This window comes from Malus domestica, chromosome 11, assembly GCF_042453785.1.
Source record: "Malus domestica chromosome 11, GDT2T_hap1".
Lineage (NCBI taxonomy): Eukaryota > Viridiplantae > Streptophyta > Magnoliopsida > Rosales > Rosaceae > Malus > Malus domestica.
In genome coordinates, this window is record NC_091671.1 from 36,190,100 (window position 1) to 36,204,235 (window position 14,136).

Below are 14,136 nucleotides of genomic sequence, written 5' to 3' on the forward strand. Positions count from 1 at the left end.
AAACATAAACACCATTGCTCCTCTCATATAAATAAACTGTGGAATTACAAATCTAATGACTCTGCAGCTCTGCTGTGTGGCATAAGCTTTCAATAGTTAAAACTTAGAGATACAGAATAATCCTTCAATTTCAAATGCAAGACTCGCATTAAAATGGAAAAACAACCAGAAGGACTAGATTCTAAACAATCAGCGGTTCTTAATTTCCGGCATACACACGTCGAAAATATTGAGATAACACAAGTTGACATGATCCAGTTTTTAGAAATCATTCAATTCCAAGGAAAACCAGAATCATTTTAGTGCAGATACCTTAACTAGATTCTAGAAGAATATCCACAAATATAAATTTAAGTATAAAAAACCTACATTTTTATTTGAGGTGCCAACAAACAGGAACTCGCGTAAAATTTACCGAAAAAAGTCCATTCCTGTAGCACATGAAAATGCATCGATATGAATAAGCTAGGCACCGTCATTGTTCTCAAGTAAATCGGGGACCAGGAAAGTTCCTTTGAGCACCAAAAGGCCACAGTCTGCTTAAGCCAAAATCCAAATTAGACTCTGGTTTTTGGCCGCACGTACTCCTCACCGCATCATAAAGTATGGTATAGTTTGAGCTGCTTATGTTTCTGAAGTAACAGGATTTGCCACCATCGTACCTATACACTTGCTGGGTACTCCCCAATCCACTAGCTACCAAATTGTTTTTTACAACCATATTACCCTCGGCATTCTGCAGATTTCTGACGGAGCTACCTGATAATTGTGAACCAGCACTTGCAGACTTCTTCTCAATAAATCCCAATTCAACATTTGTAACCAACTTATAAGTTTCATTTGCTTGATCCAAGTAGTCAGTGTACAAGTAAAGAGGAAATTTTTTGTTTGATGACATTGAGTACGCACTGGAGGATGGCGGCCTGATATGAAGTGTATCGTTGAAATGGATCTTCTGATTCACTATCTGTGTATTAGCATCATTCCTCATGACCATTGTATTACTGTAATGGAAATCTTGAATCGCATCGGTTGTGATGTTCCCATAGGAGGACTTCACCCATCCAGTCGATGACACAGACCTGCCAACCCTTGTCAAAAATGTGCCGTTTAAACCCTTGAAATCTGAAACCAGTGAAACAACAAGGGGCAAGCTACTATGCTTCAAAAGCCCTCCTTCAGTTTTCGTGCTCTGCTTGTCCAACCAAAGATGCAAATTCGCGTCAACATACCAAACATTCAAGGCACTTGTAACATTAAAACCAAACTTGTGGCTCTTCCCATCCAATATCTTCCCTAAAAAGGGCGTAATCTCAATATCATAAGAAGGAAGATCATAGGATCCAATCGCAGTAATGGGTCTCCACAGCAGAGGATTGACCCCTCCAGTGAAAATCACAGTAAAAGGCCAGACTGCACCAACAACCTCACCGTCTAAACTCACCACAACCTCCCTAAAAGGCCCATTTCCAGGTGTGCCGCTAAGATTGTTTGCAGCAATGTACTCATTAGGAGCATTTGAATACCAAAACTCATCATTCTCATGAAATGAAACATACACCTCCAACACAGCCCTATAAACATTTTGTGGGATCTCAAATTCCTTCAACTGCGTATCGGTCGAATTCTGGATTTTAAACCACAACCCATCATTCAAAGGCAGATTTCTAGAAATGGGCAAGATCAAATCAGCCCAAGAATGGTACCCAGAAGCCAAATTTCCCAACTTTTTCTCGTAATTGTAGTTCAAATTCTTCTCAGCAGGGTAAAAATGAATGCTTATGTTCACATGGTAAATTCCAGTGTAGGTTTTATCAATCAAATTCCCAAGATAAACAGCAAGTGTTTGATCGTTCTGAAGCAAAGAATAGTACCTTGTGATGTCCTTCTCGACACTCCAAACAATCCCATTCGGCCGCGGCTCCGCCGTGCAACTCCTGAGAAGCTCAACGCCGCCGAGCCAAACTCCAAAAATCCGATCAAATTGCCTCCCTTTGCAGGTGGCATTCCACTCGAGGACAATTTTAGAAAATGTTTGAGATGGGCAGTGCGAGGGAGGGGTGTATTTAGCAAAGACTGGAGCTTTGCCGTATGTATACCCAAAGTCGTGCTGGAGAACGAGCTGGGTGCAGGGCTTGGTTTTGGGGAGTTCTATGGGTTTGGTTACTTCGAAGAAGAGAGTTGGTGCGGGGTCGTTTTGAGGGGTGGGCTCGGAGAGGAGCTCCGATCGGAGGAGGTTGAGTTTGTGGACATTGGCAGTGGAAAAGAGTGGTTGGTGGAGGAGGAGGAGGAGGAAGAAGAGGGCCAATGGAGAGGCCATGAGTGACTTGCTGGTGGTTGAGCTTGTCTGTTGCTTTGGTGCTGTTCTTGGAGTAGAAAACAATCGTACAATAGTGAGTTTCTTTTGCTTTTTCGTTTTTGTCGAAGAGTTTCTTTTGTTGGAGAAGAAAACAATGGTGACTTGGTGATTGATTCTATAAACTGATTTAAATAATTTTTTTAAACGTACATTTTTACTTTCATTCCAGAAAAAAAAAAAATTGGACAAAAATTGGAATTCTTGATTCTCGTTTGATTAGTTCGAAAATTAGGTTTGCCGTTTTTATTTGAAAAATCAAATTTAATTTTTCATTTGCAAATAACTTTTTTTTAATTAGTGAGTACTTAATTAAAATATTACTTAAATTTTTAAGAGCTTGTTTGGAAAATACTTTTAAATGGATAAAAATGTTTTTAAAGAAAATATTTTTGAATTTAATCTTTAAAAATGCAAGTTAATTTTGAAAAAACACTTAAGTGATTTTGAACTCAAAAATATTTTTTCAAAAATCGTTTCGATCTTTTAAAAGCATTTCCCAAATAACCCTTAATTCCAATAAGAAATACCATAAACAATTCTGCTAATAAAGTGCTAATGGCGTAGGCAAATTTAGTAGATAATCTATTTAACTTACCAATTTTAGTCCAAAGAAATATTTAGTAATTTTGTATTTTCTACAAATAGCAATTGGAATGTGTTGGAAAACAATGTCTCATGTATTTGGGAAAGTGAACTGTCGTTTTTCAAGGGAATCCAGAAGAAATCAGTGATAAATTTAGTGGACAGAATATCAGTTCCTCCTTATATTTTATTGCTCTTTCTCTCTTCTTTGTTGCAAAGGAATTGGATCCTCTCCTAAGCACAAGCTCAGGAGCCTGTTAACTATCACATGTGGACCGTTGGATCAAAATCCAACAGTTATAATTATTGTAACTTTTAGAGGGACCCATGTTTGTAGCCGTTGGATCAAAATCTAATGGCTCACGTGCGCTGGTCAGGAGGCTCCTAAGCTTGTGCTCAGGAGAGGATCCAATTCTGTTGCAAAATACATTTGGAAAATTAGCTATTTTTCATATGGGGTAAAAATCAAATTTTATGTAAAGGAACAAATATGTAGCATCATATTTTTTTTACACACGTTTTTGTGAGACTCACTAGTGTATTTTAACAATTCAAATCGTTTATCTTTTAGGTCATAATATGTAGATTAGACAATCCAAAACTATTATGATATTCATTTGTTGTGAAGAAAATAGACAAATACAGTTCTGCAACGAAACCCTATACCCTTAGTCTAACGATCATATGGTTGTGGATTTGTGTGCTTTTTGGTACATATAATCTTTAAATGAAGACTTAAAAAATAGACAATTCGAATAACTGAAATATATTACGAAATTGATTCCAAAAAATGCATGCCAAATGTTGCGTAAAGAAGATAGTGCCGCTAAATCCGTCCCAGAAACAAGTATGTAAAACAAATGAAGGCGATTCGATTGAGGAGATGGTCCACCAGAAGCAAGTACCCAACCCAAAAAACAACCCAAAGCAAACCAAACTGCATTGCTCTCAACGTTGTAATTGTTGTACTTGCAGCCTAGCGGTTTGGCCGGTTTCAAGATCGGGTGGTCTCAGGGTTTAGTCGTTAAGTAAGGAGCAGATGAAGAATAATCCAATAAAGACCACTAAATTACTCTGGTAAAGGATTTCATCGTTTCATTTGCATAAAAAGATTTACAAATGTTTGATATTTACATTCGATTAGAGAGTGCGGTTCAAAACTGATATTTGACGTGAGTCGCCGTTCAACAAGAAAACCTCCAAAGGAACATAAGGAGAGGCTATTGACGAACCAAATCTATACGTAGGTTGCAGTATTTTGCTACCCTTCGCACACTGAAATGCTCGAAGCCTTGGTCCGGTTCTCATCTGCCAAATCTGCACGATATTGCCACGAGAGAAAACATATTATTAGAAATTATGCGTGAGTCAGATGTTAATCACTTGAAGTACCATTGCAGTTCTTTTAATAAATACAAGAAAGAAGTTCCCATCAGTCCAAAACTAAAACAATTTCTTGACCTTACTTAATGATATCCATTCATTCGATTTCTAGGCTGCCATCCAGCACATATTCCCTTATACTCATCTGCTTCATTTGAGTTAAAATGGAAGAGCGGTGCACGGTTCCAATAAAACCCAAAACAAGCATGTATAGAATGACTCTTACCTTTGCGTTCTGTTTTTTTGAAATAAGTAACAATGTACTAAAGAATGCCAGGTATGGATAGTTTCTTTGAAGATAAGAGGAAATGGAGTCTATGCTATTTTAATTTTGCAGTCTCATTATTGTAAATATATAAACTACAAAAAATGCAACTAAGAGAATGAAAAAGATCTTTGATTGCTTGCATGTCCGAAAAAGGAGAGAGTTCCTTAAAGGAAACGGTAAAAGAAACTACCTCAATAATTCCTTTTCGAGGGGCATGAATAACCAAACACAGGCAGTAATCACTCTTCGTGGGTTCATAGTGACTTGAATTTGAAGCTGCAGTATCTTTTTTGACCAGCATCTCCATGAATAGGCAACTAGCATCCCGATATCCCTGCAAATCGACTCATACCACCATCAGGGAAAAACTACAACATCAAAACGAAGGAGAAAGAAAAACTTTTAAGTAATTTAAGGTTTCTGGGAGAAAACCTTCCAAAGCCGCACTATCACAAGTGCTTGAGTATCTAAAAGCAATATACGACCAAGTGAATCTGTAATCGCAGTCAATGTGCCACTAGGTGATAAGGTAAGCTTCTCACCCTTTCTTGGGAAATCCTTCAAACATGTCAATGGAGAAGCTGTCACAAATAAAATCACATGTGAGCAAAAAACAAGAGTTAACTAATGATTGGTAACTAGACTCCCAAATCCATGAAGAAAAAATCAATTATAATAGTAGTGTTTAAAACTTAGGCCTCGTTTGTTGTTTACTTGAAGGTAGAAGATGGATTACTCATTAAGAAAACTTATTAATTACACTCCTCTCCAAAATGGTAGGATTAGAAGGGATAAGTTTTCTTCATGTCTAATACCCTTCTAATCTCCTCAAATATTAAAATCACCCACCACATACCATGCATTTTATGATCCAATCCATTCCAATCCTAGGCACCATACGAGCCCTTATAGTTTAATTCCCTTTGAGCTGACAAAAAGCCAGGTCAAATCACTTACCTCCTTAGACTTGAATGAATGTTGCACACACAGAGGAACTGAGGTACCTACTTTAGTTCCATTACCAGTCCAAATGCATGTTCGTGCATATTTCTTCTTATTTTTTAACCAAAAAAAAAAGGTTACTGTTATTTCTTTCTATACAAACAATATTAGCAAAGTTCCAAGAGCCAACAAAGTATGGAAAACACAAATAGTGATGCAAGTAGGGGGCATGACCACCAAATACATGGATGCAAGGGAAGTAGATACTTTCGAGATGAGTTGCCATTTCTCTCTTCTTTGTGCTTATAACCCTGTTCTTCTTTCATTTATACATTCTAGTGGAAAGACTACACAAATGTACTTAGGCAACAACATTATGAACTTTAAATAAATAACTACAGTAAATTAATCTCACCTTGTGCAAATGGTTGAGGTTTCTCCTCTGATTTTTTAGATGAAGTCTGATCGCTCCCCCAAATCATTTTTGATAATGAAGCTATTGTTGAAAATGTTGCAGGCACAACTTTAGACAAGATTGCCCCCACCAAAGACCTATTATTGTCTTCCGATAGTCTTTATATGGAGAAACCAAATGTCGTCAATAAATATGGGCACTTTTAAGTGAAACAGATATAAGACTGCATTTAACACTCAGTAGAAAACCTGTAAGTTGTATCATCCCACCACACTAACCTGAAGGCCGAAATCACTGCATCCTCTCCAACAGTGATTCCACATAAATAATGTTCAGTTGACTGCCCAACAATAAAAGCAGCTGAATTCAAACCCAGAATAACTTCAGAAGGTTTTCCATGATTTATGGGGAAAAGACCGAAGCATTACTATCAGAAGAAGGGGAATAGAGAGAACAAAAAACAACTACGAAAAAATTGACCAAAATGGCAACAAAACAAAATTGTAAACATTACCGAAAGAAATTTGCATAAATCTAAGAATGAAGTTCCTTTGATTATTTCATTATTTACAAGATGACAAACAAAATCAGTGTGGTATAAATGTTAAGATTTTGAGATTTGTCAATGGGGGAAAATAGTTCTTCAAGAACTTTCAAGCTTCCAATTGACTTTGATGCAAGGTATCTTGTCATATATATCCCCCACCTATTAACTTCTTTTTAACTTGTCAACTCAACAGAACCTTGTTCCATCAAGATGGAAGCTGATAAACCTTGCAAATGTCACAGGACAGGGTGACATGAACATACATTATTTGATTGAAATGGAGAAACACTGGAAAAAGGATCTGGAGGAAGCTCAAGAACATAGGCGAAGGTGTGAAAGTGAAGAATAAATGCTCTGATAGATTATAATGTACATGGAGTTTGCTCTCCATCCAATGAACCGAATAATTCAGCAGATGAAGATGAAGAGAGATTTTCATTTGAAAATGAATCTGTCAACCTAATAACATAGACGATGGAGACAAGTAAAAGGAAATAGATAAGATAAAATAGAAAATGTCTATCAATAGCTCCCAGGATCCTGTGCTTCTCAAGAGAATCAACAATTTCATCATGAAGATAACTTCCTTTTTGAGCTGGTCTCCTATATCCGGGGCAGACTAAAGTCCTTTTATTGAACAGTTGGTGTTATTCTCAATGGAATTGATTATTTCTGACTTTTGACTACACTAATTGCAGTTTAACATTACATGGTATGTGTGCTTTTAATTTCTTGAACTTGACAAATGACCATCTTGTTTTATTATGTTTTGGGTACAATGTGTGTTTTTATAATCTTGATCCTTTTCATGCAATTAAAATGGAAAGCATCAGCATATTTAAATACGCAGGGCGAATATACCTGGATTTCCATCAGTGGCGGAGGCATAATGCCAGTAATGGCTGCATCAGCACAAGTACCATACTTGCTGACACTCCATAACTGGTAAGGTAATTTACCATAGGAATGTTCAAAATCATCTGAGCCTCGCTTTTTGAGTGTTTGATCCCAGAACTGAGACTGTGTATCTTCAAACCACTGGAGCAGCATATTCTGTATTCCAAGCATATTATTAGAACCCACACCAACTGAGCTTCTAAACGCTAGAAACAACTCCAAATTTTAACCCACAAAATAAGGGGACCTAAATTTTTCGAAGTCTCTGCCTATAGACATCACATACAACCTTGTTAATTTAAACTAGAAATACTTTATCATTACATTACATTAAGTGAAAGTATGGGAACTTAAAGATTCAAGACACATGCTTCATGCTCAAAGATGACTTTACAGGTACAACTCTTCATAGCAAGGAATGAAAAAACAAAAGGTTTTCCCTACCTGAATATCCGAGCCATCAAAACGAGCAACTATGCCAGGCATAACAACACAAACCTCCTCTGAGGATGTTTCATGGGTAAAATCTCTCTTCGTTCCACGGACTCTCAACCTTATAATCCGCTCGGGATATACCATCTGTTAATACATAAAAGGGTTAAACTCTGTTTACTACATGAAGTTTCGTGATTTTCAACATTTAGTACATAAAGTTTTTTTCGTCCTAGAGTCATACCTAAAGTGTTAATTTTGGGACAGTTTCATACATCCATTAGTCAAACTGTTAATTCTCCCGTTAAGTGATGACGTAGCGCCATGTGGACAATGATTGGAAGCCACGTGTCATTAAAAAAATATTAAAATAATTAATTAAAAAAAAAAACCCATAACCCTATTGTCTTCCCCACCCCGACCCCCCTCCCTTCTCTTCTCTGCACCTACCCAACCTCTGCACATCCATCCTAAACCCCACCCTCCTCTTCCTCCTCCTTATCCTGCACCCTAACCTAAATCCAGACCGAAACCCCACCTTCATCCTCCTTATCGTGCACGGAAACCCCATTTCTCCATTTCCCTTTCTACCTCCTCCGACGAAAACCAACTGGAACTGGGAACGTGCACCCTCGCGGCCTCACCCACCTCCAAATCACTCCCACACTCCCGCAAGATCCCCACTCTCCTTCCCACTTTGACCTTCCTCTCTCACCACTGGAGGAAGAATAGCAACAAAAAGCTGCAGATTTTTAAGCTCTGCGGCGACGTTGAGGGTTTCAGTTTTGGGTTGAAATGTGAGGAGAGAGGAAGAGACTTGGAATTGGGGAATTACCTAGAAAGAAGCTCGAGACTTTCGTCATAGACAACCATCCTCTTAAGGTGGAGCTTTTCGATCTTTTATGGGGCTTCGATGGAGGCCAAGAGGCGTATGAGTGTGGTGCGGTGGTGAGGGTGAGGGTACGGTTTGGGGTTGAAGGGGAATTAAATGGTGGGTTTGGGGGAGTGATAGGGGAAGGAGGAGGCAGACGGGGTAGGAGGGAGGGTGTGGCGTGTGAGCGACGGTGTTCGACGGCGCTCTGCTAGTGTTTGGAAGCTTTTCCTTCTGGGGTTCTAAGGTGGGTTATGTGGGTTTGGTTGGATGAATTTATGGGGGAAGGAGGGTGAGGCTGGATTGGGGTCGAAAATGGTGTGGTTAGTATAGCTTGCAGTTTGGGGGCGGGGGTTTGGGTTGGGGTGCAGGATAAGGAGGAGGAAGAGGGGGGTGGGGTTAGGAGAGGAATGGTGGATGAGGTGATGGTTGTGGAGAAGGGGGGATAAAAATGGGGGAGAGAAAAGGGGGAGCCGAAGAGGGTGTTGCAGAGGGAAGAAGGAAGGGAGGTGGAAGACGGGTGAGTGGGCACGGGTGTGGAGTTGGATTTTTTTTTTTTTTTTTTATTTACTTTTATTTAATTAATTATTTTAATATTTTTTAATGACACATGGCGCCCAGTCATTGTCCACATAAGCGCCATGTCATCACTTAACAGAATTTCTAACAGAAAACTTAACGGATATATGAAACTATCCCAAAATTAAGACTTGAGGTATGACTCTGGGATGAAAAAAACTTCATGTACTAAATGTTGAAAACTACAAAACTTCAGGGTAGTAAACAGAGTTTAACCCTACATAAAATCATTAAAGTTGCATGACCAAGACCAGTAGACCATAACTCAATTTTCCAACAGAACCAATACCAAAAGTAATCACAATGGCATACAAAACTATCATATATGCAGAATCTAAACGAATTAAATTCAATAACTCAACATTTCAATAATCACCACCAGATATAATCGCAATGCCATACGAAACTGTTGTACTTAAAAACCCCGTACGCAAAAATCTAACAAACCCATACGCGAAATCAAAAAGGTTGCTGTGCAAGAAGTGCTTGGAACTGATTGCGCCCAGGCTCTGAGGCTGGGGTTGGTCAGCAGAGACCCTAAAGGTTTCTATGTGACCAAGTGGTGTCATTTTGGATTGCTTTGACTTTGGGTCTGAGTCAGTTGCTTCGGTAGAAAAGGTTAAAGGATTTCTGTCTTTGAAGGTTTGTTCAAATTTTAATTTTAGGTTTTACTTTGTTTGGTTAATGGGAATTCATTAAAGCTTCTGTTTTTAAGAAAAATGAAATTCAAAGGATGAATGATCTGAAGTAATGTCGATTTTTTTCTTGATTGGAAGCTGAGTTTAAAAGTGTACAGCATTGTAGATTTGTTTCTAAGAACATGAATAAAAATTTTGAACTTCATTTTCCCTATCAGTTTCTGAAGTTTCCTTGCAAGCAAACAGGAACTGAATGATAAGAGTGCAAATTTTTCTACCAGACATGGGTTTCTAGTTTCTACTCCATTTGATCCCTCTCTCAATTGGTTATGGGTTCCAATACCAAAAGTAATCACAATGGCATACAAAACTATCATATTTACATACCCAACATGCAAAATCTAAACAAATTAAACTCAATAATTCAAATTTTCAATGACCACTACAAGAAAAAATCACAATGCCATACATAATTATTGCATTTACAAACCCCATATGCAAAAATCTACCAAACACAATAAAATTCACATCATTCAAAGACAAATTTTCATCTAATCAAACCCAGATTACCAATGCAGCAGCTTTACCTGCTTATGAATCAAATCTCCATCCAAAGAGAAAAATAGGAGATACCCAGACGAAGTCCCGGCCACAACCACCCTTACCTCGTCAAACACCAACCACTCCACCGCCGTGACGAACTCCGCCTCGATCGGGGACAATTCGGGTCGAATTTTGAGGGGGGTCCCGTCGGAGTCGGCCCACCCGAGAAACACAATAACGGAGCGGTTGGCGAGAGCGAGCGACTGGGTGTCCAGGGCGCAGAGGAGGTTGGGGTTGTCGAACCAGCCTTCCTTTCCCGCGCCGAGCTCGCCGAGCTCCTCGCAGGCGATGCTGCCCAGCTCCGTCGTATGAGTTCGCTTCGCCATGGTTGATTGGGTCGGAGTTAGAAAAGGAGGAGGAGGTTGAAGCAAGAGGTGGAAATTTACAGGCAGTACTTTTTGTTTAATTTAAGTGCCCGAAGCCCGCATCGTTTAGCCGTTAAAAGTAGCAGAAGGGAGAAATTTTTCAGTGAAACCGTACGGATGGCACACGTGTTACTGTATAAATGATAGTATGATTATGATATATGTGTTAAAAAATTAATAATTTAACAAATAAAATTTCTTACAATTTGTATAAAAATACGTGATATACCATTCATTCATGTTCCGATCATAATGAAAAATTTCTTGAAATGAAGGTGATGTACCAACGATCAACTAACCCAACTATTTTTTTTTTTTGGTATGAACTAACCCAACTATTTTTTCTTTTGTGAAATCTACCTAAAATAATTGTAAATCAAATTTAATTTCTAAATTTATTAAATTTAAAACGAGATGTTACTCACCCTAAGAAAGTTACAGTGTAACCAACTTTTTTTTTTTGGTTAAATTTTTTTCGTGATTTTTAAGATGGCATGGTACTTTTAATGTGACTTTAAAACCTACTTGTGATGAATCACGATAGCAATTCAGGTAAATTGCACAATAGATAATCTAATTTAGTATCAAATTCGTTATTTAAGAGATTCAAATATAAAATCTCTTACTTACGAGTAAAAAGAAATATCATCATATCGTATGTAAAGATAAAATCATCTATTTAATCTCTAATTAAAGACTGCACTGGTCTAATCGTCTAAGAAATCGAAAATGCTGAGTCAAGACCCTTCCCTCTCTAAACCCCTCTCTCTTCCTCCTCACGCCATTCTTCAATCTCCTCCACAAAACCCTAACCTTAAAACCCCTCACCGCGGCCCCCAAAAACACTCTCCATCAACTCTTTCTTCCAATTCCCATAAAATTCGAACCCCAATTTCACATTTTCCTGCCAAATTTCCCAACTCTGGCGGAACCTCCGCTTATACGCCGAGCAGAGCAAAAAGAAGGCTTGAAACTGGCCATCCCCAAGCAGAATCGAGGGTAACGCAAAGTTTTACCGGGAAGTGAAGGAGATTGCTCGGCGGAAAAGCAAAAGGCTTGTCGAATTTTCTACCGACTCAAGAACCATGGCCGAAAGTACACCGATAACTTCACTGACGATGAGCTCCAGCAAATTGGGCTCGGGTACGACTGGATGGTCCGGTTTATGGAGAAAGACAACCCCAATTTGCGTCACCCACATGATTGGTACAAGCACGGGGAATACGGGGCCGTGCATGTGATGCGAGGTTGTTGTTGGCCAACTGATCCGGGGGAGGTTCACCGACAAGAGGGTGATGATGATTAGGGAAGTGAAGGACCAAGAGGAGTGGGAAAAGATTGAGCAATTTGAGATGAGCCAAGATTTTGGTAAGAGATCAGAGCAATTGGATAGAAGCAAGGGGATGAAGTACTTTTGGGTGTTTGTGAGGCACCCGAGGTGGCGGTTTTTGGATTTGCCGTGGCAGCAGTGGACTTTGGTGTGTGAGGTAGTGGTGGAAGGCGAAAAACAGAGGTTGGACAAGTGGAGTTTGATGGGCAGGCTTGGGAATTTGACTAGATCGTTGATGAGGTCCAAAAAAATGGGGTCTTCATCCCGAGGTGGTGGCGACTGGCCTTACTCAGCCGCAAGATCGCCATGATACACCTGTTTTGGAACTACCGTGGTCTAGGGTCGGACACGATGGTTCGTGCCTTACATGGGCAAATAAGGGAACACAGACCTTCGATGATTTTTCTTTCAGAAACCAAAATGAAAGATCATCGAATAGCTGGAGTAAGAAGGCGGATGGGGTACTCAAATGGTTTTGATGTAGCTCCGATCGGGAGAGCTGGAGGGCTTAGCTTATGGTGGGAGGACTCTGTCCAAGTGGAGGTGATGGAATTTTCTAAGCATTTTATTGATGCTGGATGTGGGTTGGTTGACTCGCAGGTTAAATTTCAGTTTACCGGAGTTTACGCGACATCGTACAGGATGGAGAATGAGGAATTTTGGAGGGGTATGATTCAGAATTTCAGCCCGGATAATATGTCATGGATTTGTGGAGGGGATTTTAACGAAGTCTTATGGGATCATGAAAAATCTGGGCGAGCGAAAGTGAGATACAACCGTCCCAGATACCTGGAGGAGTTTATGTGCAAGGTGGAGGTTATGGATTTGGGATTTAATGGACCCAAATTTACTTGGAGGGGGACTCGAAATGGACAGCTGGTGGAGGCTAGGCTGGATAGGGGATTGGTGAATGCTACTTGGCCAAATACGTCGATTAAAATCGGAACGTCTCTAGGGTCTGACCATAGTCCTGTGGTGGTAATTTGTGAGCCTAAGAGTAATAAATCGAAAAAGATGTTTCGCTTTGAGGCCTTTGGGCTAAGGACGGGGAGTGCAGGGACATCGTGAGAAATGCTTGGAATCATTCCAGGGAGGGGAGTCCTATTGAGAGATGGAATCATAAAATCAATATTTGTCGTGCCAAATTAATCAACTGGAGCAGGGGAAAATTCAGTAACCTTGGAAGGCAAATTAAAGAGATGTTGGAATGTCTGGGTCGTCTCTAACATAATTGGAAGGAGAATAAGAAGGAAATTGTGGCTCTTTCCAACAATGTTGATCAATTATGAAGGCAGGAGGAGTGTTACTGGCAGCAAAGATCCCGGGTGCAGTGGCTAAACGAGGGAGACGCCAACACCAAATTCTTTCATCAGTCTACCCTTCAAAGAAGACGAAGAAATAAGGTGGTGACTTTAAAAAATAGCAACGGAGAGTGGATTGAAAGCCCAAGTCTGATTAGGAGTTTGGTGGATGATCATTTCATGGAGTTATTCAAATCATCTGGGAACCGGGAGTGGGGAGAAATCCTCAATTGTATGCTTCCAAAGGTTACCAATGAAATGAATGATACCCTTACTGGTACGGTCTCGGTTGATGAAGTGAAAGATGTTACTTTACAGATGGGTGGGATGAAGGCCCCTGGTCCGGATAGCTTCCCGGGGATTTTCTGTCAGGCTCATTGGGACATTCTTGTTGCGGATGTGAATGAAATTATTGGAGAATTGATGCATGGTTTAGAAAATCCCATGAGAATCAATGCTACTCATTTGGTTCTGATACCGAAAGTTCAAAACCCGAAATCCGTTTCTCAATTTCGGCCCATCAGTTTATGCAACTATCCTTATAAGGTTTTTTCGAAGATTTTGGTGAATCATCTCAAGCCGTTTCTTCCGGAGTTAATTTCCCCTACCCAAAACGCCTTTGTG

At 39.6% G+C, this 14,136-nt stretch overlaps 2 protein-coding genes across 2 annotated transcripts; both read right to left on the reverse strand.

The window, feature by feature from the left end:
- On the reverse strand, positions 1-2,462 carry LOC103422123 (peptide-N4-(N-acetyl-beta-glucosaminyl)asparagine amidase A). The gene has a single exon (XM_070808089.1). It carries the CDS (start codon positions 2,318-2,320, stop codon positions 485-487), a length of 1,836 nt encoding a protein of 611 aa, XP_070664190.1. The 5' UTR covers positions 2,321-2,462; the 3' UTR covers positions 1-484.
- A 1,548-nt stretch (positions 2,463-4,010) lies between these two features.
- LOC103448772 (uncharacterized) lies at positions 4,011-10,936 on the reverse strand. Its single transcript, XM_070808178.1, has 8 exons — positions 10,501-10,936; positions 7,838-7,972; positions 7,358-7,549; positions 6,228-6,289; positions 5,950-6,107; positions 5,025-5,173; positions 4,783-4,926; positions 4,011-4,258 (listed from the first exon to the last, which is right to left on the reverse strand). Exons 1-8 carry the CDS (start codon positions 10,840-10,842, stop codon positions 4,082-4,084), a joined length of 1,359 nt encoding a protein of 452 aa, XP_070664279.1. The 5' UTR covers positions 10,843-10,936; the 3' UTR covers positions 4,011-4,081.
- Positions 10,937-14,136: the final 3,200 nt, after the last annotated feature.